At 49.7% G+C, this 25,832-nt stretch overlaps 1 protein-coding gene across 1 annotated transcript in view; it reads left to right on the top strand.

The window, feature by feature from the left end:
* The window catches only part of TGM3 (transglutaminase 3), a 31,099-nt gene extending 6,453 nt beyond the window's left edge, over positions 1 to 24,646 (top strand). The window contains exons 7-13 of the mRNA XM_029917924.1: positions 70 to 205; positions 10,754 to 10,857; positions 11,981 to 12,226; positions 16,122 to 16,430; positions 19,018 to 19,175; positions 23,561 to 23,694; positions 24,071 to 24,646. Of these exons, the coding sequence (XP_029773784.1) occupies positions 70 to 205; positions 10,754 to 10,857; positions 11,981 to 12,226; positions 16,122 to 16,430; positions 19,018 to 19,175; positions 23,561 to 23,694; positions 24,071 to 24,218 (1,235 nt within the window). The 3' untranslated portion in view covers positions 24,219 to 24,646. The remainder of the gene's footprint in view (positions 1 to 69; positions 206 to 10,753; positions 10,858 to 11,980; positions 12,227 to 16,121; positions 16,431 to 19,017; positions 19,176 to 23,560; positions 23,695 to 24,070) is intronic.
* The last annotated feature ends 1,186 nt before the right edge of the window (positions 24,647 to 25,832 follow it).

The raw sequence follows: 25,832 nt of genomic DNA, 5'->3' as shown, positions 1-25,832 counted from the left end.
ACAGTGGGGGACCCCAAAGGATCATTCCCACAGTAGCCTGGGTCCTCATACTGCCCCCTTGACTTGCAGTGCTTCGGTCTTTCGGGATTCCCTCCCGGGTGGTCACCAACTTCAACTCAGCTCATGACACAGACCGAAACCTCAGTGTGGATGTGTACTATGACCCCTATGGGAGACCCATGGACAAGGGCAGTGATAGCGTGTGGTGAGTAGTGGACCCTTTCTGAGCACCAGACCTGAGCAGCTTCTGACTTTGCACAGCCCTGAGACCCAGCCCCAAACAGGAGTTGGGAGGCAAGTTAACACAGCAACGCAAGCTTTATTTTTCTTTCTTTCTTTTTTTAAAAAGATTTTTAATAGTTTATTTTCAAATTGGTTTCCATATAATACCCAGTGCTTCTCCTCACAAGTGCCCCCCACCGTGACCATCAACCCCTCCCCTCCCTCCCCCTCCCCCTTCAGTCCATGGTTCATTTTCAGTATTCAATAGTCTCTCATGATTTGTGTCCCTCACTCTCCCCAGCTCTTTCCCCCTTCCTCTCCCTATGGCCCTCTGTTAGGTTTCTCCTGTTAGACCTATGAGTGCAAACATATGGTATCTGTCCTTCTCTGCCTGACTTATTTCTCTTAGCATGACATCCTCGAGGTCCATCCACTTTGCTGCAAATGGCCATATTTCATCCTTCCTCATTGCCATGTAGTACTCCATTGTATATATATACCACATCTTCTTGATCCATTCATCAGGTGATGGACATTTAGGCAACACAAGCTTTAGAATGGAAATGTGGGCAGCGCTGATTAGACATCTAGTAAGATCCAACACACCTCTTCCCAAGGTTCTGTGAAGTCTGGCAGTCCAGCCCCCTGCCTTCAGATGAAGGGTCTGATACCAGTGGAAAACAATGGTTCACGGGCTCCACAATTCCCCTGAATTTATAGGGTCCATTAGACCCACTGTATCTCAGAATGATAAATGTTGAAGCTATTGATTTTCTAGTAACCAATATAAATTTGTCTTATTTCAGGCAACTTGTATGGCTTATGGGCTTTCTTAAAGGAAAACAACACATTTTTTCTTATGCATATGTACTTTTTTTTAAATGTTTATTTATTCTTGACACAGAGAAAGAGTGTGCTAGCAGGGGAGGGTTAGAGAGAGATAGGGAGACACAGAATCCGAAGAAGGCTCCAGGCTCCAAGCTGTCAGCCCAGAGCCTGATGTGGGGCTCGAACTCACTAACTGTGAGATTATGACCTGAGCTAAAGTTGTACACTTCACCGACTGAGCCACCCAGGCGCCCGATGCATATGTACTTTTTATGTACCTGTACTGATACAATAAAAAGCTAGTTTATTCTGGATTCCAACTGAAAATAAGAAGCTTTGTATGTAATTGAGCATATGTAGTTCTAATCATGTATATGCCATGTGTGTATGTATCTATACTCACACATATACATGCAATGTATAGTAGGTGGCCACCAGAAGTAGGCTATATAAAACTTACAGACATAGACCTATACATGCAATAAATATTCTTACCGCTATTTGAGATTGTACAGTATGGCAAGTTATTACCAAATGGCAACTAAAAATAATTATGTTTATATCTGTACATTCACATAGATTTCTGTGTGCCTATATATGCAAAGAACTACAGGCCTATATCAATAATCTACTGTTTTAATCCATTTCAAAGGATATCCCACACACACACAATCACTCACATGCATTTTTTGGCTAGATAATCTGATGCCATCCATTTCCAGAGGTTCAATTCTGAGATAGTCTGTATAAAACGTTCCCTATTACTTAATATTCTCATAATAGGAAGGTCCAGCTTTTCTGAAATGTGCTTAATGTCACCAACTAAATAAGTCAAAGGAGAATAAATATTAATGTTAAAACAAATAAACAAGAAGCCCACACCAACAATGGAACTTAGTAATATAAATATCCCCTCACCTCCGAAGGAGAGTAAGGCTTATGTAGTTCACCCAAGGTCACACGGATTCTAGGGTGTAATGACGGAGAGAAAGCTTATTTCAGGATGTCCTTTACTTGATCTGCGCACATACGACTTTCTCTCTAATGACATTACTGCTTTAGCAAGATTTTATTTTCCAGCTTCTCATAAATGAGTACCTTTCCTTCTCCCTGTTTTTTTCTTTTGTTGTTGTGTCCAAAACCTCATTGCAACCTGTTTTCATCGCTGGGGCAGTGCCATTGCTGGCCTTGGTTTCCTTCACAAGAGGAGGTGACTGGTCCAACATCATCTGGGAGGGGAGGTCCCACTGGGCATAACTCTTCTGTGATGGTCCTACATGCTGGGAACCCCAGCGGGGCCAGGAAGCTTGAGACTCAATCCCTCTGCTGCTGTTAGAAGCCAGGGTACGGGCAAGCCATTAGTAGAGGCCGTTTAGCGACACAGGATGATGCGTGGTGTTGACAGTAAGTGCCATGGGAGCTCAGTGAAGGAGTCCTCAAGGAGGGCTTCCTGAGAGCAGAAAAGTGGGGCTTTTATGCTGAATTTGGAATTAGGACCTGGATCTCCTGGTTACTGGTTCACACGCCCACCCCACATTAGCTTTATAATTCATTCCAAATGTGATCGTGTTAGGACAAGTATGGGCTGATGGAGACATTCCAGGGTGTCTCTGCTGTCTTTTCGGGGGGCCTCATTGGAGGGTATCAGGCCCAAGAAGCTCTGATCTTTGCTGGGGGTCTCCTTACCCCTCACGCTCTCACCACCACCAGCCTTTTCTGAAGCCTCCACAGAAAGCAGAGGCTACCAGAGGTCCCTCCCCACCCCAGCCCCTACCAGCTGAAGGTAGGGAAGTGGCACAGGTTGGTATGGAGACAAGGAGACCCCAGTCCTGTTTCTAGCCCTACTACCATCCTGCCCTATTAGGAAGCCACCTTATCTTTCTGGTTCCACGTTTCTCCATCAGGGAAATATGAGGGCTGGTCCCAAACTAAACATTTACTTAAGTCTCTCACTGCCTTTCATTGTTTTGATTCTCTACAACTCCAGCTCACCCCCATTTTTTGTCTGAGAGCTCCCCTTCCCAAGGGATCCATGCTGTCCCTTCTGCACAGATGCCACCCAGGGGGAGATAAACCACCAGTCTTTCTTTGCCTGGTGCGACTTCACTAACCTATTATTAGAAGGTAGTCTGGGTTTGGACAGAAAAACTTTGATCCGAATCTCTGTAGGTTGCAAATGTTGAAAGCTTTTAGAACCTTGCCCAGATTTGCCTAAAGTAACAGAAGAAGGTAGGGATCAAGTGAGGTGACATGCCCAGTAGTGCCTGATAATAACAGCAGCAACAAATAGTTTGTTGAGCAATTGTTGTGTGCCAGGTACTTCTCTCAGTGCCTACACTCACCCTTCAGAAATGATGAGGTAGGCACTTGTCATCATCCCCATTCTACAGTCAAGGACACTGAGACACAGGGTCACCCCCTCTAACCCCCAGGCACATAACCAGCAAACAGTAGAGCTGGGATTTCGAACCCAGGCATCTTGGTGAAATGTAAAGCACCAGAGAGATGCCAGAGAACATTGTTATTATTCCTGATTGATGTTACCCTGAGCAAGCGAACACTGCTGACTTTGAGATTTTCCTGGTTGGCTGGACGCCAAGCAGAGCTGTGGTGAGGTTGGATGCCGTCCAACTCGTGCAGATGGAGGAGCTGGGTTCTTTGATTCAAACTTTGGTGGCAGATGGCACTTCTCTGTAAGACGGAACGCTATCTTGGGGCACCTGGGTGGCTCAGTCAGGTAAGTGTCTGATTCTTGATTTCGGTTCAGGTCATGATCTCATTCATGGTTCGATTGGTGACATCAAGCCCTGAGTCAGGCTCTGTGCTGGTAACCAGAGGCTGGCTTGAGATTCTTTCTCTTCCTCTCTCTGCCCCTCCTCCATTAGCATGCATTCTCTCTCTCTCTTTCTCTCTCTCTCTCTCTCTCTCTCAAAATACATAAACATTTTTTTTAAAAGACTAAATGCTATCTCATGGCCTCAGTGAGGAGAAATGACTTGCCCAAAGTCAAACAGTGAATTTGCGTCCATCTTGGGGTGGAGCATAGATCCTTGTCAACAGGGCTTTCCCAAATCAGAGAACCTTAGGAGAGAGGAAGGATCTTGGGGAGGGACCTGATGATTCCATAAATGAGAAAACAAAGGCCTGGAGAGAAGTAAGAGAGATATTTAGGCTCCCTAGAGAAGTGTATGACTTTACATAAGTTCCTTCACTTTTTTGTGCTTCAGTTTCCCATCTGTGAAACGAAGGGCTGGGTCAGGGGACCTCAGCAATTTCTTCCAGACCTTCTTTCTTCAAATCACATTAACTGCATTCAGTGGAAAACATTTTCTTCCAAGCCATTCTGCTCATGCTAGTGGTTTGGCTTAAGACGGACGAGGTTCTGGAGTACTCACTTCTTGAGAATCAGGCTCCTTTGAGGTGGGGACAGGGAGCTTCCTATGGGATGCTTCTTTTATTCGGCTCCTTTCTGAGTCACTGTAGAGGAGGCCTGTGGGACCTTGTTCTGTCACTGAGCAGTAAGCAGAGGATTTGGAACAGGATGGCCAAGGTTATCTTTATCTTGACATTTCTGGTTTGTTTTCTTCATTCCCTTGACTCGATTCCCCAATTTCTAGAGTCAAACCTGACTCCACTTGTAGACATTATATAGCTCTGAGATGGAAGGCATGTGGGGAGTGCCCTGCCCTGTCATGGGAGGTAGAGCTGCCTAGTTCTGGGGAAGAGCTGTTGACAATCACACCTCAGCCTGACTTGCTAGCTCCTGATGCAATCTCTCCATGACTACTGGCCTCCGCTAACACTTAGCCACCCCAACGTGCCTCGCTCAGACCTGCAGCAAGGAAACCAAGGCTCCAAGAGTGGCCTGGGCTCCAGAAAACATGATTAAGTGTGTACTCTGTGCCAGACCCACCCTGTCCGGGGCGCCGGGCACCAAGAGGAGTGAGATGCAGAAACGATGCCAGAGGAGCTCACAGCAGCATGAGAAGACTGGCAATTACGGAGTAGAAAAAGTCAAATAACTAGATGATGCACGAGATTGGGAGATGGCACAGATGTGTGGCGGCACTGTCTCAGCACATCAGAAAAAGACTTTTTTGGAGGAGGTGGTATCTGGACTGTGTTTAGGACAAGTGGGAGTTTACAGTGAAAGGTATAGGGCTTTGGGGTTCCCTTTCTAGATGGGTCCCCTGACCCCATGAATTCAGCATAACTCAGATGCTGTCTCTAAGGCAATGGTTTATAAACTTTCAAGATTACATTAGACTTTACTTAGGTGGAGGGAGACGGGAAGTCACATCTTTTAGTAAATGTGTCAGGCAGTTCTGATACCTATGGAGTGTCCTTTTCTTGAGCCCCTCTCCCTCCTGAAACCCCTGGAGACTGGAACAGAGCCCAAGGTTGGGAGGTGGGAGAGAGCAAGGCACACAGTCAGAAACAAACCAGAATTTCCATGATGGTGCCCTTGGGCATTTGCAAGGCACATGCATCCCAAATAATTGTGAGTAGAGTTCTGACTTCCACATGAGGGAGGGACCAGGATGTATGTGTTATCTGCTCTGTCTGAAATTCCTGCCTTGCAAATAAATATTAAAATACAGCAACTTACCAATTTTTGATACGAACCCGCCCTTCCCCTAGGGTTCTCTGCCAGGAACTAGATGAATGTGAAACTTGGGGTCCTTACCGCTTTCCCATCCCTGTCCTGTCCCTTGATCACCTCGCACGCCCTGCTTTCTCCTGGGTGAACTCTCACTGATCTTGGAGGCCCATTCAACAAGGCATTTTGTGGATCTCCCTAGCAATAATTTTTATGATGACTCTTTTTCCCCACAGTTACAGGCAATTTCAGAATAGACAGTGAAATTAAAGTCCTCTGTAATCCTATTGTTCACACACTTTGAATATTTGATAGTTTTCCAGCCAATCTTTTCTCCATCAGTTGCTCTTGTTTATGGAATTGGGAGTATACGTTTTACGAGGCAGCTACAGGACAGCATATCATGGGTGCGTCTTCCTTTTTCCCACGCCCGGAAACCAACCTCACTGTTTTGTTTCTTTTTTATTATTTATTTATTTATTTATTTAAAAAAATTTTAATGTTTTATTATTTGTGGTACAGAGAGAGAGAGAGAGAGAGAGAGAGCATGAGAGGGGGAGGGGCAGAGAGAGAAGGAGACACAGAACCAGAAGCAGGCCCCAGGCTCTGAGCTAGCCATCAGCACAGAGCCTGACGTGGGGCTCGAACCCACGAACGTGAGATCTGACCTGAGCCGAAGCCAAAGGCTCACCCGACTGAGCCACCCAGGTGCCCCTCTTTTTTATTTTTTAAAAGTCCTGTGCCTTTGTCAAAACATTATATTATGAGCATTTTCCCTACATCTTTAAATAATCTTCAAAAATAAGATTTGGAATGTGTCAAATTCCACTGTGTGGTGTAACCATTATTTCTTTTCCTACTGTTACTATTACTAGTCCCAATTCCCTAGGTTACCTATCTATTTCCCTTCTTTTCCCTGTTATAAGTAACACAATAATGGACATTCTCGGATATAACTCTTGAACACATCTGTGCTTAGTCCCATAAGAAAGATTTCTAGAAATGGTATGTCCTAAGTTAAAGAGAATGAACATTTTAAAGGCTTCTGACATCTATTGCTATTGCCTTCTAGAAAGATTGTGATGACCTAGTTCATTGCAGTAGTAAAGAAGAGTGTTCTTTTTCCCCACTCATATCCTTGCTCAGTATTATTCTTACTCATCTGTTTGTTCACCTCTTATGGCCTTTTCCCTTCTGCCTTGTCTTGGAGCTGTCTTTTTATATCTCCCCTTGTTCCTTGCAGGGCGAGCACGATCATGCAGCACCCCGTCAGTACTTACGGGGAGCTTCTAACTCCTCCAGTAGCCGTGTAGTAAACACAGATCCCGCCTGGCCCCACAGGAAGCCTCTTCCAAACATGCAAAATGAAAACAAGTTTTTCCTGTTTATAAAATAATAACTAATAAGTAAATAAGTAATTTGTAATATTACTTCCCAAAGAAAAATACTAATACCATTTTGAGATAGATTCTCCCAGACATTTTGTTCTTTTATATTCACACATGATAGATGGATGTGTGTTGGTTCCCATTGCCCAAATAGGATCAAGTAAAACTGTCTATTTTATAATTTTTTATATCTACATCAATAAATAAAAATTAATTTTTTTGTTTTATTTTATATTTGAGAGAGAGAAAGAGCAGGGGAGAGGCAGAGAGAGAGAGGGAGACACAGGATCTGAAACAGGCTCCAGGCTCTGAGCCCAGAGCCCCACGCGGGGCTTGAACCCAAGGACCATGAGATCATGACCTAAGCCGAAGTCAGACACTTAACCAACCAACCACTCCGGCGCCCCTTTTTCTTTTCTTTAAAAATATTTTTTTTAATAAGTAAAAATTTAGAGAAACAGAGACAGGATAGTGTGGTGGTTAAAATCAGGGACCATGCACCATTTCTTACCTGATATATTTTAGACATCTTTCCACATAAATGCTGGGTTGATGGTGCTCATTCTTTTGCACAGTTTTGTGGATAATCTGTTGCAAGGTTGTGCCACAACCTCTCTGGCAATTTCCCTGCTGACAAAGTTTTTCCTCGATCATTTTTGCTGTGACAAACAACGTGACAGTGAGCCCCTTTCCATGTTTACCTATGTGTACTCATGTGCATTATTTCTAGAAGAAATCCCTAGAAGTAAAATAACCAGCTCAGCAGATATATAGATTTTTAAAGGTTTTTCATACCCATTACCCAATGGCCCTCCATAAATGTCACCCCAATTTAAACTCCCACCAGCGGGCTCTGACGATGCTTGTGTTCCTATACCTGGAAATGAACATCACACAACCACATGCGTCATCCTGGGCTTTCCTCTTTGTCATTGCATGGGTGTGATGGTATCTCCTCATCACTTTAATCTTCTTTCCACGGTAATGGGATAAAAACTATTTTCATATGTTCAGTGATCAGTGATCATTTGTATTCCTTTTTTTAAATATGTTTACGTGAATGACTTTTTTTTAATTTTTTAAGTTTTTATTTATTTATTGTTGAGAGAGAGAACATGCATGAACAGAGGAAGAGCAGAGAGAGTGGGGGACAGAGGATCTGAAGTGGGCTCTGCACAGACAGGAGAAAGCCTGATGTGGGGCTCGAACTCACTAACTGAGATCGTGTCTTGAGCTGAAACCAAAAGTTGGACACTTAACAAACTGAGCCACCCAGACGCCCCCATCATTTGTATTTCTTGTCAAAATTGCCTTCTCATTGTCTTTATTGGTGTGTTTGACTTGTCCTCTTGTGTTTTTCTTACTGATCTATAAGTACTTTATAATATTAATTATAGTAAATCTCTGTCTATGTATAGGTTATATATACTTTCCTTATTTTATTGATTTTTTCAACCATTTTTCTCTTTATTCTTCAGCTTGGACAATTTCTAAATTTTTTTAATGTTTATTTATTCTTGAGAGAGAGAGAGACAGAGACAGAGACAGAAGGAAGAGCATGAGGGGGGGAGGAGCAGAATGAGAGAGGGTCACAGAATCTGATGCAGGCTCCAGCTCTGAGCTGTCAGCACGGAGCCTGGTGTGGGGCTCGAACTCACAAGCCAAGAGAGCATGACCCGAGTCGAAGTCAGATGTTTAACCAACTGAGCCACCCAGGCGCCCCAAGCTTGAACAATTTCTACTGGTCTGTCTTTAAGTTTACAGAACTTTTCCTCTGTTCCCTCAATTCTGCGAGACAGCCCATCCATTGAATTGTTTAATTTAGGATATTCATCTTTTTTTCCATTGAGAATGTCCATTTGGTCCTTTATTTATTTTTTTAATAGTTTCTCTTGCTCTGCTAACCGTTCTTCTCTTTTCACTTGCTGTTGCCATATTTCCCTGTAATTCATTGAGCCTTGTTACAGTATCTACTTTAAAGTCCTTGTCCAATTACCCCAACATCTATATTATTTTAAGGTTACTCTCTGTTATTGCCTTTTCCCTTGACGATTCGGTCATGTTTTTCTGGTTCTTCGTATGTTGAGTAATCTGGGACTGCACTTCAGGCATTGAGTATGTCTGGATTCTGTTATTTTATTTCAGCAGGCTGCCTGGGGCGGGTGCAAACTGCAAGCCCCGCTCACCCCGCGGCAGGAAACAGCTCGAATCTCAGCTCACTTCTTTTATCTTTAGCCGCCTGCTTGCTGTCTGCTTGGACACATGCACGGGTCAGAGTCGCCCAGAGGCTTGGGCAGAATTTATATACAGATCTGGGATTCTCTTTCTCCGACACCTTCCCTTCCAGGGCTTTTCTCTCGCTCTCCAGTGGCCCTGGTTGACCCAGGCTGTTTCTTGGCTCCTTGGGTCAGAAACGTGCGGGCTGTCGGTTGGAGTTTTTACTGCCCTGCACCTCACCCCAGCTGCGGTCTGACCTTAGGGCAAAGTCACCAAAAGGGCAGTTTGCCCCACGCTGGCTCCTTCCTCCAAGTTCACACTCTTTTCCGAAATCTTCCTGTTTTGTTCACTCTCAGGTAGTTGTTCTGTTTTTTTGCTTTTGTTTTTGTTGTTCTTGTTGTTTTGGTTTTCGTGTTTTTCCTTTCAGAGTTTATTGTTCTCTGCAGAAGTGACCATGCACAAGAGGTCACTCCTCCCTACAGGAAACAGTTTGCTTGTTTGGCTGGTGTATGCAAGTTTAATATCTTTGCCGACAAATTTATCAATATTTTCCTTTACGGTTTCTGAGTCGGCCCTCTGCCTCAAAGTCTCTGCACTGCACGACTATAAAAAAATGTGTTTCCAAGTTGAATAGAAGTTGGACTCGTGTTGGACTTACAGCTTCTTTCTAGTTGGATCAAAGCAGCCAAAGCCAGTGCTAACGTAGTTGCAGTGGGTGTAGAGAGGACAGAACCAGCAGGTGGAATGACTAAGATATTGGCTAATTGGTGATGCCTGGAGACGGGACTGAGACACACAGATTGGGAGACGAGGGGATGCCGTTGAGGAAGAGCCTCTGAGCACTGGCAGCCAGACCGCAGCCCAGAAGCACGTGGCTCTCAGCCAGACCTGTCATTCTTGCTGTAGCCCCATTTTTTTTATTAAAAAAATTTTTTTAATGTTTTTATTTATTTTTGAGAGACAGAGACAGAATGAGCAGGGGAGGGTCAGAGAGAGAGGGAGACACAGAATCCAAAGCAGGCTCCAGGCTCTGAGCTAGTGGTCAGCACAGACCCCAACGCGGGGCTCGAACCCATGAACCGTGAGATCATGACCTGAGCCGAAGCCGGATGCTTAACAGACTGAGCCACCCAGGTGTCCCTGTAGCCCCATTTATTTTCAGCCAATGCGAGATCCAGACATGTACCCCAGCAGGACGCGCAGGAAAAAGCTGTGGGTTTCCCTGGTTTGGTTGCTAGCTCTAACCTGGAGCCTCTCTGCTCCTCAGAAAGGCAGTAGAACATCGTGGTCAATGACCCAGGTTTGGGGATTAGGGATGCCTGGGTCCAAAGTTTGATCGTACCCTTGGAAGCTGCTTAACATCACAGCAGCACAGAGTAAACTCACTCGACGACTATGGGGCACCGCACTGTCAGGCACCGCCACCGTCAGGCGGTATTTTGCCACCTCCGACTGTGTGGCCTGTGGCCAGCTCTGTAATCTGTGGTTCTGTCCGCAGGAATTTCCACGTCTGGAATGAAGGCTGGTTTGTGCGGCCTGACCTGGGCCCCTTGTACAATGGATGGCAGGTTCTGGACGCCACCCCCCAGGAGAGGAGCCAAGGTAACCCACTAGTGGCCCTGCTTACCACCCCTTTCTCTGGGTTTCATCCTAGGTCCCGGTCTCTCTGTTCTGTACAGTGGTGGACAGGGGCACAGGAAAGCCACCTGGGTGCTCTCCATCTCGCTTGATGGAATTAAAACACAAATATTTTCTGAATAGGTTTCCCATCCCAATTTCGCTTGGCTCGGGCTGCTCCTTAGATGAGTGGCTTCCCTGCACCCACGCGACTGTTGTCGCTGCTGTGGAGGCCCTGGCACGTGCCAGGCAGCAAGGGAAAGACGCCCTGCTCTGCCAACAGTGATTTCCCCACACCACCTGTAGGAGCCCGTCCCTCCCAGCACAGAAGCCTTCTGGTCCCTATTGCCTTGGGATTTAGCCCAGAGTGCCCTGCTCAGCTGGAGGCCTCTGTGATCAAGGCCCCCTCGAGGGTGTCCCTCTGCCAAACCAAGCTCTCCTCATGCAGGCTGGCCCCGACCCTGTCCCGGTGCCCAGAGGTTTGGTTCCCACTTCCGGCCTCACCCTTTGGACCCTGGGTCCCAGACTCTCCAGGAATTTTCCTTCTTCCCGCTTATGACCTGTGGGGCATGTCTTGTTTGCTACCTTCATTCTGAGTATGGAATGAAACTGTATCTCATGGATCTATGTCTACACCTGCTCGCTCTATCTGGTCCACTTGTCCCAAGTGTCGAAGGGAGGGGCAAGGGGATAGGCAGGGTTTGGGAGCTCAGAGGAGCAAGAGTCTGGTGGGCTGAGTTTAGGGTATTCTTCCAAGAATAGGGGGTGAGGGTTTGGGAAGGTAGGAAAGAGGCAGCCCTGAGCACAGACAGCAAGATTTTCCCCTTCAGGAGACAGGGAGCGGGTGAGCGGCCAACTCGCACTCACGGAGGCAGGACTGGCCAGTCCAGTGAAAACGTGGTCTGAGCAGGGTGTCGCTGCGGAAGATAACAGGACTCCCGGGGAAGGTCCGAGCCGAGTGTCAGATGGGTGAGGCAGGCAGCGGGGTCTGAAGGAGCGCTAGCGGGTAGAGGCAGCGAGGCTGGGTCCGTGGGCAGCCTACCCGCGGTGGGCTCTCGCACTTGGGCCTGCCCGTGGCACGCGTCCAATCTCTGCACCTGGCTGCCAGGGGTGTTCCAGTGCGGCCCCGCCTCGGTTACCGCCATCCGGGAGGGAGATGTGAACCTGGACTTCGACATGCCCTTCGTCTTCGCGGAGGTGAACGCCGACCGCATCGCTTGGATCTACGACGTCCACAACAACAGCCAGAAGCCGAATTCCTCGGACACGCACAGCATCGGCAGGTACATCAGCACCAAGGCGGTGGGCACCAACTCTCGCATGGACATCACGGAGAAGTACAAGCTTCAGGAAGGTAAGGAGGGCGCCGCTGGCCCGGCGGTGGGAAGACGGCTTCCAGGGCAGAGACGGGGAAAATTCCTCACCTCCTCCTGTGCTCTCAGCCCGCTTGGCCTGAATGGGAGGACTGCTCCCGGGCACCTAACTAACGCCCACCTCCTCCGACTGTTTCCAGTGGGGATGGAACCATCACAGGCAGGCGCGATGCCGGTGGAATTTTGCCACTGGGCATGGTGGCTGGCAGTGCGGCTCCTCTCCAGCTTCGTCCCTTTCCCACACGTGGGGTGACAGCCCTGTGATTGGACATCCCCGGGAGAAACTCGACTTCCAGGAGAGGCTGTCCAGGGCTTGAGGAGAAATTTTGAGCCTCCAAGAAACATGGGCAGGAAACACTATCTGAATTAAGAAATGGTGGGGCGCCTGGGTGGCTCAGTTGGTTAAGCTTCCGACTTCGGCTCAGGCCATGATCTCACAGTTTGTGGGTTCGAGCCTGGTGTCGGGTTCTGTGCTGACAGCTCAGAGTCTGGAGCCTGTTTTGGATTCCATGTCTCTCTCTCTCTCTCTGTCCCTCCCCTGCTGTCTCTCTCTCTCTCTCAAAAATAAAATTTAAAACTTAAAAAAAAAGAAAGAAATGGACAAAGGCCCCAGAGATGTGGGCCGGTGCTCGGCACATATCAGAGGCCCCCCAGGAAGCCTTAAGCATGTCCTGTGACTCACCGGGAAGGCTAATTGCCTCAAAGCTGCCTTTACGAAAATTACGTTAGTTACTCTAGTTTGGAAGCTGCTTCAGAGCTGATCTCATTGGGGATTCTCCAGAGTGACAAAGTTCCACCTGTGAAGGTGACATTCATTTGTAGAAACAGCCAAGGGTAAATAAACAGTGGCTCTCGCAAGCCCATCATTCCGTACAGGGTCACATCTCTCTTTCTAATGTGTTTGGAAATAGATACTTTGGTTGATCCCACCGAACACAGATGCTGAGGGTCAAGAAAAGTGCTCTCCTAAAGGGACCCAGAGCACGCCCTAAAGTGAACCCCAAAACTCACATTGCTGGTGGTTGGTGCGGGTGCAGTTCACAAAAGAGGAAAGCTGAGAGTACATGAGACGGGGGGAGGGATCCCCCTGGGTAGTAGTATTTATGGACATTTGGAAGCATAAGCCTAGGGTAATGAGATTGGTGGCCTCAGTTTGGTCCCCAATCTGCCTCTGCTGGCCATCCCCACGGCTGGGATCAGACAGCCTTCTCTCGGTCAATAAACACGTACTGAGACCCAGCCAGTGCCCGCTCCGTGATAGGCTGTGGGGAGGCAATGAGCGACCCAGCAGGCGGGGCCCCAGCCCTCCCCGAGCTCATAGTCCAGGGAGAAGGGAGATGTAGGAGAATTTCCAACACTGTCCTGATGTAGAAACAAGTGTAGGCGCCAAGGGGCTGGAGGTCCATTCCAGTCGTCATGCACTTATAACCAGGAGACCTCGCGCAGGAGTCTTAGGACCTCTGGTCCCTGGCTTCCTCACTTGTAACATAAGCACAGCAATGCCTGTCTTCAGTAGGATTTAAATGAGCTTGTGCACAGAAGGGCCAAGTGCAGTGCCTGGTACAGGGAGGGCGTATTAAAGAGGGGTGATTTTTTCCAACTTGGACATCTGTCGCTGCCCTGGAGGAATGACCTCCCAGGGTGCCTTTTGAAGTGTACTGCTTACTTGGACGTACGTCCTGTGGATTTCCTTACCTTGCTGTCACACCTTGATTCTGCTTCTTGACGGGCTCTCACTATCCCAGCCAAACCTCCTGACCAACAGAGAAGGGCTGGGCCGTGGCCAGGTTGGGGTGACTCCACGCAGGACTCTTGGCAGAGCTCCCGTCTCTGTGTGACTGCACAGCTGATGACCCGGCTTGCTGTTCCCAGTTCTCCTTACCTAATGATGCCAGCTTGTCTCCAAGGGCCCCGGGGAGGAAAAGCTCATAAAATGGGTTGCTAAGCATTTGCGCAATGGCAACACCACCGAGGGAGAAGACGGTAGCAGGAAGTTTAGTCTTGAGTAAGCTCAGCAGGTGACCTATATAGGTATCTGGGCTCTGAGCCTCATTGTGCAAACACGCCTGCTTTGAGGTCCTGGGCACAGAAAGCTCAGTTCTCTGCACAGACATCAGCCCTGGGTGTGGACTTACAACTCTGCTGGAAGATGGGAAGGCACCAGAAAGAACCCAGCCCACCAGGAGCTATCAGCTTGGGTAATCTGGCTGCCTATCTCCTTTTCAGTAGGATGTGTGGGGGGAACCTTAGACTATGGGTGTAGACAGCTGGGGACGGCCCCTTTCTCTGCCTCTAACCCCACAATTCGACCAGTTGCTTGGATCAGTTGCTTCTTCTCTTAAGACCCTACTTTTAAGAGTTGGCCTCTGAGGTCTCAGCCAGTTGTTACATGTAACTTACGGGAAAGGCCTGGCTAAGTTGTAAAGTGCTTACAGTAAGTCATCTGTTGTCTTAAAAATGTCACAAGTTGGTTGGGGCAGACCCGGGGCCACCATATGGTCTGCAGATACACTGTCATTCTTTGTGTACATCCGCCCACGTTCCCGGAAGGTCATTGCACCTTCTTCTTGATCGTGGGTCTATCTTCAGATCAAGACAGGGAGTCTTATGTGAACAGTGTGGCCAACACCAGCCCAGAAGCTTGGAGGTGGCTACTCACTTAATGCCCAAGAGCCATGACCTTGAGGGTCACCATGGCCATTCTCCAGGGGCTGTTTGTACTAGCACATTTAGCAGTGCTCACAATCTGAGTCAGAGTCAGAAAATTCATCCTTTGTGCTTTTATTTAATTTTTAAGAAATGTTAATGTTTATTTATTTTTGAGAGAGAGAGAGAGCAAACAGGGGAGGGGCAGAGAGAGAGGGAGACACAGAATCTGAAGCAGGCTCCGGGCTCTGAGCTGTCAGCTGACAGCCTGATGCAGGGCTCAAACTCACGAACCGTGAGATCATGACCTGAGCCAAAGTCGGAGGCTTAACCAACTGAGCCACCCAGGTGCCCCCCCCTTTGTACTTTTAAAACCTGAAGTCTCTCGACAATTTAAACTAGTCATAATGTGGAACCCAACCAGCCACGGGAAGTTCTTTTTGGACCGATGCAAAAGTGTCACTTGTTGACCTCAAAGTATCTTTAGAAACAAAGCAGAATAACATGGTGAAGTGGTTTGGAAAAAAAAATTTTTAAGGAAGCCAATTCTTAATCATTACCTTTTTTCCCTCTTTTTGTTTATGAACTCATTCTAACTTTTTTCGACTCCATTTTTGTTACTTTTTCTTTTTTAAATGTTTATTTATTCATTTTGAGAGAGCGAGCAAGTGTGAGAAGGGAAGAAGCAGAGAAAGAGAGAGAGAATCCCAAGCAGGCTCCGTGCTGTCAGCACAGAGCCTGACGTGGGGCTCGAACTCATGATCTGTGAAATCGTGACCTAAGCCAAAAGGAGGAGTCAGATGCTTGACCAACTGAGCCACCCAGGTGCCCCTGTTACTTATTTTTAGAATATCTGTTTGTTCTCGAAAGGGACCTTTTATCCAAACATAAATAAATACAACAAAGAAAAGAAGTAAGCAATCTAACCTAATTAACCTGAGCAAAATATCAAGCCATATGGTAACTTAGTGTAGGTGTTGCTGTAGCTTCTTCCCTACAGCTCCTTGGAAATGTGGAGCTGACTGGGAAAAGCACTACAGACTGGCTGGTCCGTGAGCCTCGCGTTAAGAGGGATGAGGCGCCCCGGAGAGTGTGGACCCTTGCTTGGATCAGAGCCTTTGCTATAACAACATGGCCAATTAGTCCCAGGCTGTCTTTCCAGGTAGAGCACCGTCCTTTGTCCAGGCTGCCACCCCCTCTGACATGCGCCCCGCTTTCCCCACCACACAGGCTCCAGCCAGGAAAGACAAGTGTTTGAAAAGGCTTTGGGGAAACTTAAACCTCATGCGGCTTTTGGCGCAACATCTGCGAGACACTTGGTAGGAGAGGGAAGGGAGCCCAGCGTCTCCGGGAAGTTCAAGGTCACCGGCATCCTGGAGGTGGGCAAAGAAGTCAACATGGCCCTGATACTCAAAAACCTGACAAGCGACATGAAGACAGTGACCGTGAACATGACGGCCTGGACCATCGTCTACAACGGCACGCTGGTACACGAAGTGTGGAAGGACTCTGTCACAATATCCCTGGATCCCGAAGAAGGTAAGTCATCCTGTGGTTTGCAGGGACACCGCGCATCCAAGGTGTCTGATGTTCTTTCGGGGTTGGGTAGTTCCTGTTGGAACGGACTCTGCTGACTAGGAGAGGAGCAACCCGTGGTCACTGTGGTTAATCCTTGGGTTTTGAAGTTTTGAAAGTTGTCACAGTGAGCAGTGCAGGTCAGGGCGGTGCCAATCCATATCCTTCTACACCCTGGGGGAGAATGGAGGGAGGCTTTTGTGGTTAGTAGCCACGCTGCAATGTCCCTTACAGGTACATCCCACTTCGCCTAGGGTGCAGAGAGCTTCCTTATATCCTCTCTCATTTGATCTTCTAAAATGGGGACATTTCAGTATCCCCTTTCACAGAGGCAGAAACTGAGGCTTGGAGAGATTGTGACCTTGCTTAAGAGATTAAGCATTGTAGTGAGTAAGTGGCGGTACTGGGGTCTTGGTCCGGGGTGTCCTGATGCTAAATCCAAGCCCACCCCACCCCCTATTTTCTAGATTGCATGTCTGCCACCCCTCCCACATGCTGCACCCCCCACCCCATCGCTCCCCACTCCTACAATGAATCACTTTTCAGATTTGCCCCTGGACGGGTTGCAATATAGAGCAGGGTCTTAGACCCTTGTCCCTTCCCTCCCCACACCACCTCCAGGAGGGAAGCTTCCTGATTCCCCTCTGCCATGATGGGTGTTCTTGGAGGCCGGAGAACTAGGGAGGAACAGAGACTCCGCGGTCCTGGGTAGTGCAGACAGACAGGGGAAGGGAGCGAGGCGGAGCAGAAAAAGGCCAGAGCTCTGAGAGGATTAGAATGCAGGCGTGCCCACATTGGCAAAATCCTCCAAGCTGTTATGAAAAGTTGGGATTTACAAAGCAGATTAACAAGGGTGGGGTGGCTATTTGCTTCACATAATAAAAACGGATTAATTATACAGCCCATCTTGAAAGGGCGCTGTCTGTAGGGAAACTGAGATACTGAGATGTGCTACACCTGCCGGAACGCAGCACCCCAGAAGCCTGGCTTCTGGAAGAATTTAGACCAGTGGTGGCGAGCTGGAATCCCAGCTTTAGCAGGAGCCCTCGCCACTCCAGAAGCAACCGCCAAGCTGCTGTCTCCCTTCAAAGCTCTGGGGAAGAGCTATTTTTGTGGGTCAAAAATGATTCACGTAAGAGAACTGGCAAAACGAACAACACCCCTGCACATTCACCTGCACATTCGGGGCAGGCAGGGCACGCTCCTCCAGTGCGAACAGCAGAGGCAGAGGACCCCAAAGGGTCCTCCTCAAAGGACAGAGGACCCTGTGGGTGCTGGGGCACCCCAGGCCACCCAGCACGATCGCTGATGGACAGAAACCGGGGAAGGCATTTCCACCCGAAGGAACCTTCTAGTTGGCCATGACGTGCCTGTGTTGTCAGAGGAACAATGAGAATCAGTGAGGGATCTTTCTGGGTTTTTTAAAGTTTTTTTAAACGTTTACTCATTTTTGAGAGACAGAGAGAGACAGAGCATGAGCAGGGGAGGCGCAGAGAGAAGGGGAGACACAGAATCTGGAGCAGGCTCCAGGCTCTGAGCGAGCTGTCAGCACAGAGCCCAATGCGGGGCTCGAACCCATGAACTGTGAGATCATGACCTGAGCTGAAGTCGGGTACTTAACCGACTGAGTCACCCAGGCGCCCCTACTGAGGGGTCTTTGAAGGGGGAGGTGTGTTGGGCTTAGTGATGCAGGGCCAGAATGAGGGGTCAGAACATTTTTTTTTGGTAATTTATTGTCAAGTTAGCTAACATACAGTGTCGTCTTGGCTCCAAGAGCAGAGTCCAGTGATGCATCACTTACATACAACACCCAGTGCTCATCTCATCATGTGCCCTCCTCAATGCCCATCCCCCATCTCCTCCACCCCCAGCAACCCTCACTTTGTTCTCAGTATTTGAGAGTCTCTTATGGTTTGCCTCCCTCTCTGTTTTTATCTCATTTTTCCTATTCTCCCCCCTTACAATCCTCCTTTCTTTCTGAGGCAGCAAGGAGGCACGGGAAGGTTTTGAAGTGGGCTGGATGAGGAGGAACATGATTTTGGACCTGGGAGTGCTTCCAAAGCCACATCTGCCTGGTGTGTGGGGGTGACTCAGAGGCAGGAGAGACCAGCCGGGGTGAGGTGGCTCGGGGAGCGGTCACAATAGAGTCCCAGGCTATTAGATTTAGCCAGCCAATCCCTGGCTTCCCTTACTAGTTAATGTTGTGTTGTCCTCACTATTGTTGTCATCGTTAGGCAATCAGCTAACATTGGTATGTTTCCCTGCTCACAGACAAGCTCCAGGATGGGAAGTGCCTCTAGCCCATCCAGCCCATCCTCCTGGGAGGCCGCCCAGCCCGCCAGAGTGCTGGTCCCTCCCTGGCTTCGGCTCTGGAGGCTGCACAGAACAGGGGCCTGTTTCCCACAGGGCCCAGCCAGGAGGGCTCCATCAAGCCGTAGTTGGCAGACATTCCCGGCCAGCTCCTGCGGCCTTGGCTTGGTGTCAGCTCTGAAGATTCCAGAAGTCCACCCCCACTCTCTCTCACTCTGCCCTCCCTGGCTTCTCCTTCCAGAGGTACAGCATCCCGTGAAGATTACGTATGCTCAGTATGAGAAGTACCTGAAGGCAGACAACATGATCCGGACCACCGCTGTGTGCCAGGCCTCCGACGAGGCTGAGGTGTTGGTAGAAAGGGACATCATCCTGGACAACCCCAGCCTGACCCTGGAGGTAAAGGGGGGTTAATGGGTGCCTCCTCAGCCTGCTCAGCCCTACCAGCACCCCCAAACTACAAGGCAGCTCTTCCTCCACTAAGAGGGTCTAGGACGTAGACCCAGCCCGGGTCCAACCTCCACCAAAAGGATGGCCCAGAGTTCCCCACTCAGACCAGCATCCTTGTTTCTGGTATTAAATAAGCACGTTTGCCTGTGGACTTTGGTTTGGGTTCCAGATGCACTGGGGGCATCTACTGAGACACAGCCCGAGGGGTTCCTCAGCTTGCTCGCCCACTCAGCTCCAAGCACCTGCTGTGTTCTGGGCTGTGCCAGGCCCCAGAATCACCGAGACCCACAAGGGGTGGGTCCTGCCCCCAGGAAGCCCACAGCCTAGCCTCACATACGCAGAGCATTATCAGAAATGGGCACCACTCACTTGTGTCTCTCTACCTCCAAGACACCAGAGTTACAGAATCGTGGGTTCTTAGGAGCCTCTTCTTATGCCCCCATTCTCTGCCACTTCATATGTGAGGAAATTGAAGCCCAGAGAAGAGAAGGGAATGGCTGTCACTGCCAGGGCCTGGACTGGACCTCAGGGCCCAGAGCCCTTTCCAGGTGTCTGGGTGTGTCCACAGCCAGCAATAGCATCTTCATGGTTGTTGAGGATGAGGATGTCTCTGTCTCTGGTTTTAGGGCTTGCTCTTGGCTGTGCTCCCTCCCAGGAGCCCAGCTGTGGGGTGGGAGGGGGGCCTTGCAGGTCTACAGGAGGCTCCTGGGGCCACTCTGTCCCTTCTCCAGCACTGGAGCCTGTCCCTTCCTGTCTAGCCCCCAGGACCTACCTACCCTTCCCTTCCCCCGGCTCAAGGAGGAGAACACCAAAGTCAAACATCACAAATCTGAGGGGTGAGGTGCTGGATGGGCAGAGGAGAGAGCATCTTCCTATGGGGTCCCGCAGAGAGCCTCTTGGGTCAGGTCCTCCCACATCTGCCGTATCTACCGTCTGCCCCAGCCACCTAGATAGTGCCTACCTTTTCTGTCCAATAACAATGCCACCGGCATTCTGAGTTCCAGATTTCTAGAGGAGTCAGATAATTGTGACGTCCTGGACCCACCCCCTCCCTAAGCTGCCCCCTAGCTTCGAAAATTCCTAATCTCAGAGGACAGGGACCCAGGGCACCTGCTCCCAGGCAGCTAGGCTGTGACTGAGCTCTTTCACTGTTCTGATTGGTCTAGACTGTGCCTCACAGTGGGGAGAGGTCCCCCATCTCAGAAGGGCAGCCAATGTACTGGACAGGCAGTTTAGGGGAAAGCAGAGAGGGGCAGCCATTCAGCCCTTGAGCCGGACCTTGGATCCAGGCCCCACCATTTATTAGCAGCCACCCCGAGTAAGCCCCTTGATCTCTGTGTCTCCATTGCTCTAACTTTGTCATAGTGATAATAAAATGCCTCCCATTGCAAGGGTCACTTCCCCAGATAAGCCTTTCCTGCTGTGCCCTCTCCCTGCCCCGCCAAATTAGGCCCTGTCTCCAGTTACTCGCCCCTGAGAGCCTTCTGTGCCCTTATTTCATGGCGTCTGTCCTAGTTGAAGTTATATCCGTATTTGTGCACTTGATGTTGGTTATGTCCTCCTACCGGTCTGTAAGCTCCCCTCGGGGAGGTGCTGCCCCTGCTCCGGGCCCATCACTGGCTCCCCTCGTACCAGATCTTAGAAGCTAATCACAGTTTGTGTAATAACCATGACTGGAGCAGGGCACTGGGCTCCCGGCTTACATTCTTCCCCACCCACGAGTCCTCATTGTCAGTTGGTGCTTGTGCCCTGTGTGCCAAAGCCTCTCCTGCTTCCCAAGGCATGTCCAAGAACTGCGCATGCTCCTTGCAAATGTGACGGACAGCTGAGGCTGGGAGGGGCTGCTGGGTAGCAGCAACTGGTTGTTAGGAAAACCTTCTGTGTTAAGATGATCAGTGTTTAAGCGAAGGTAGTTTTCCCCCATTATACTCCTTTACCCAGTATCCTCAAACATTCTTATAGCTTTACCTTTTTAAAAAAAAATTTGTTAATGTTTCTTTTTTTCTTTAATATTCATTTATTTTTGGGAGACAGAGGGAGACAGCACATGAGCAAAGGAGGGGCAGAGAGAGAGAGACAGACAGACAGAATCTGAAGCAGGCTCAAGGCTCTGAGCTCTCAGTACAGAGCCTGATGTGAGGCTCGAACTCACGAACAGTGAGATCGTGACCTGAGCCAAATTCGGATACTCAACCAACTGAGCCACCCAGGCACTCTTACAGCTTTATTTATCTTTTATTGAACACTACTGTGCAACACTGTTGCTTTTAGAATTCCATATCGAGTGACCTTTGTCTTTAAAATGAGATTGTAATATCTTTAGAAAGGATCAGAATACAAATTGGCTGGAAATGTGCCACCAAGAACTTTCTCACTTGATCTTTTAAAAAGACATCTGATCTCTCTTCTTTCAGACAGCTTTGTGTGAATCTGCTCCAGACCCAATCTCACCTTGACATCAGCCTTCAGAGCATCACACGTTCTTGCCTTAATTTGAAGGAATCAGTGCACAGATTTTTAAACTCAAGAGGGTAATCTATATGCAAAAGTAATAGTTTGGGTGAAATCCCATTCTTTAATCCAGCACAGATTAGCAGCAAGCCTTGAGGACGTTATCCTGTAGAATCAGACCATGAAATCTTAACTTTGTTCCAAAGGGTGATGTCCTTCAAGTTGGCCCATGAACCACTGATGACCAGCTACAGATTTCTGATGGCTCTTATCCTCTCTTTTGGGTGCATATACAGATTTGGGTCAATGGGACAGGCTGGTAAGCAGCAATAACAAAAGAAGAATAATACACAAAAATTGAACATCAAGGTGAACACTGCATCAGTGTTTAAGTAGCCTTGGTGTATCCCAATGGCATAAAATTAGGCTTCATGCTTCAAATGATGTCACCCCTGCAAGTGAGTTCTGGAGGAAGAATTAGGGTCGAGATCATAGTCTTGGTGTTTCATTCACACACAAATTGTTGGTAGGCATCCCAAGGCCTTATTAAAAGAACAAAGACTCTGGAACCAGAGAGGCCTTAATTGCTGAATGTATCCAAACGGATGCTTTATTACTGGAAAATGGTGATTGTGTGGATCAGCAGCAAGAAAAGAAAAACCAACCAGACAAAAAGCAGCCACGTCTAGTGATCCTCAAAAGAAAAAGAAAAGAAATCCACCAGTCATATGGTTTCTATTTCCCAAATGCTTTCTTCTGTTTCCATGATCTTATTTGGTTCCTTCTTTGGAAGGTAGGGAGGTGTGATTAGCCGACTTTATCAGATGAGGGGGTGGAGGTCAGGAGAGATGGTGTGTCCTCCACCTCATGGCAATTTCTTGGCAGAAACACAGCTCTCTCTTAGACGGCAAACAGTCCAGGTTGCTTTTCTGATGGGAAACTGAGGCTTCTCTGGCCTCTGACCAAGGACAATGGGGTGCAGGAGCCCTGTCTGGACCACACATGGCACTCAGGGAAACTGGATCCAGAAGTTTCAAAGGACACCAATAGACTAGGGTGTCATCAGAGGCGAGTGGCCTGAATGGAGGGGCCCAATGCCGTGTCCTGTGGAGTGGGGGTCTGAGCAAGTGTGGGCTCCCCAAGGAGGGAGCTTCCAGGCTGGAAGGGAAGAAAAAGACCAGTGAATGGGAGCCTCAAGGAAAATACTGCTTGTCTTTTTCTTTTTCTTTTTCTTTTTTTAAATGTTTATTTATTCTTGAGAGTGTGAGAGAGAGACAAAGTGCGAGTAGGGGAGGGGCAGAGAGAGAGGGAGACACAGAATCTGAAGAAGGCTCCAGGCTCCAAGCTGGAGCTCAGTACAGAGCCCAACGTGGGGCTCGAGCTCAAGCACAAGTGGGGGAGAGGCAGGGAGAGAGAGGGAGAGAGAATTCTGAGCAGTCTCCGCACTGTCGGCGCAGAACCTGACGTGGGGCTTGAACTCATGAACCATGAGATCATGACCTGAACTGAAATCAAGACTGGGACGCTTAACCGACTGAGCCACCCTGACGCCCCAGGAAAGTACTGTTTCTAAGTTCAGAATGAAACAGTTTCCACCCACCTGGAACGGGGTTGTCCCGGGAAACGGGCCACCCTTCCCAGCATGACCAGGATGACGGGCAGGGAAGGTTCAGTGCTCTTGTCCACTACAGCGGGCTGCCTCTCCCTCCAAGCCTGGGTGTCCCATCAGAAACATGGCAGATGGGGGCAATTTCCTAGGAAGGGCCTGCATCTCAGTCTTCCCATCACTGAGTTGCCCACCCAGGCTGGTGGGCTCCCTCCCACCAAGTGGCAGGTGAGGCTGGCAGCCCATGCGCTGACTCCATCAACCCTTTTCCTCGTAGGTGCTGGACCAGGCCCGGGTGCAGAAGCCCGTGAATGTACAAATGCTCTTCTCCAACCCACTGGATGAGCCGGTGAAGGACTGCGTGCTGATGGTGGAGGGCAGCGGCCTGCTGCTGGGCAGCCTCAGGATTGAGTGAGTCCCGGGCCTGAGGGGTGGGTGTGGGGTGGTGGGAGAGAGTCAGAGGCGGGCCTCCCCACAGCCTCCGGGGAGAATCTGCATGTGGGAATGCACATTTGCATCTGGTTTGGGGAGTTCTCAGACTTGAACTCCTGGGAAGTTCAGACCACCAAGGCTTGGAGCTGGTCCTCCAGGCTCTCTGTATGTGGGAGATCATGGGCCTCCCTCCGTCCCTTGCTGAGGGGCCCCAAGCTAGAGGAGAAGGGGAGGCAGGCCCAGGGAGGGAGCCAGAGGGAGCCCCATCAGCGCAGGACTTGAGGCTGCAGGGGCCCCATCTAGCCTGAGGTCCATGAGCCTCCCCACTGACGCTGACCATGCCCTTCCCCACCAGCGTGCCAACCCTACGCCCCAAAGAGCGGTCCCGGGTGCGTTTTGAGATCCTGCCCACCCGGAGTGGCACCAAGCAGCTGCTCGCTGACTTCTCCTGCAACAAATTCCCTGCAATCAAGGCCATGCTGTCCATCGATGTGGTTGAATGAAGGGCCCAAGGGGGCCCCCTACAAACTTGGGTAACACAGAGCAGGCAGGGGTCACCTGTGGAGTGAGTCCCCCGCCCATGCCATCCAGCCTGGGAAATCCACCATGTACCCCAAGCCGGCCTGGACTGGACCCCCGGCTTCTGGCACACGCACCTCCTCCCCTCATTCCCAGGCTGGGCTGTCTCCATCCAGGCCTGTGACTTACTCACTTTTGCACATTCCTGTGAGCCCCGTGGCCCTGCTCCAGCCCTCAAGCCCATCAATGCTGCAAGACAGAGTGGCACCTGACCCAGCGACTCTGAATGGATGTGGGGGAGGAGGCGGTCTGGACCGTTTGCTGATCGCAAGCCTGTACAGTTGGGACATTCCCGCTCCTCCCTTGGGCCACAGTGGAGGGACGGGGACGGTTGGCCATCTGTCGTGGCACTCACAGCTTTACACTCCAAATAAAAGCTAAAAAGAGCACAATCAGCACAGGCTGTACTAGATTTGTACCTGCTTTGCCTAAGGTGGTGGAAGAGAAAGAGGGGCCGGGGCCATGTTCTTTTGAAGAAGGGGTGACCCAAAGGAGTCTTGCTCTCCATGTGCCAATGTCCAAAGGGAGCGGGCTTGCTCCGCGGGGTAGAGAACAGTGTTGTGTGGGGTGCAAAGCAGTTTGGGTGAATACACTTTCTAATATGATGCCCCAAAATAGATTTGGTTGCCTGGAGAGGGAGCCCCTTGTCCCAGGAAGGCTTTGCGTGCTCTCTGTGCAGCTGCCGGACAGAGTGGGAAGGGACTCCAGAGTCTCCCTTGGAACCCTTTTGCAGATCAGACTCCAGGAGAGGCCTGGCCTCGGCCCACACTGGGCTCTTTGTTCCTCGTGCCACACCGCTCCTCCTTTCAACAGAAGGCCACAGCACTGTTAGCTCAGCCAGAACCTTCTCTGCCTTCACACATGCTCTGGTGGTTTCTCAGTGCCTCTGCCCCTTGAAATGACCCCAAGCAGAGCCCATAACTTTCCAGTCCCTTGTGCCGACAAATCCCATTTTGGTGATCATTCCTCACTCTCTGAATCTAGGCGACCAGTCCGGGCTAAACCGAAGCTTCAGCCTCCCATCTGGCTCCAAGCATCTGCCCTCTGCTCAGCTCAGGCCTAAACTACTCCTCGTCTTCCTTCCCCTTTGCCCCCACTGGAGTTGGAAAAAGACAACAGAGGTCTATTTCACTGGTGCTGATGCAGCTTGGCCACTGATGTCCTCTGTGTGGCCAGTGTGTAAAAGCAGGCTTTCCATGATGGGGGGCACCATGCCCCTTGGCTTCAGCCCCCCAGAGATTCGCCGCAGTACTTCTAACTGCACTGGAAGTTTCTGTGCCTTCATTAGGGCTTGAGGGGGCTTCTGCTTCGTGGGGTCCACAGGCCCATGGGAGGCTCACACCTCCTTGATCCACCAGATGGGGTGAGCTGGCCAGGTCCAGCTGCCTCTCTCCTCCTCCTGCCACTCAAGTCTCTCCAGGCTCAGCCTCCCACCTCCATGGTTCCCCAAAGGCAGCCAGCACCAGCCCCCGTGCCCACCTCTGCTCCCAATACCCCAGCTCCCCTGTGTGAATGCAGCAGGCTTCCCCTGCAGAGCA

Source organism: Suricata suricatta, chromosome 12 (genome assembly GCF_006229205.1).
Source record: "Suricata suricatta isolate VVHF042 chromosome 12, meerkat_22Aug2017_6uvM2_HiC, whole genome shotgun sequence".
NCBI lineage: Eukaryota > Metazoa > Chordata > Mammalia > Carnivora > Herpestidae > Suricata > Suricata suricatta.
The sequence above is the reverse complement of the archived record's forward strand: the minus strand, read 5'-3'. Positions and strand labels throughout refer to the sequence as shown.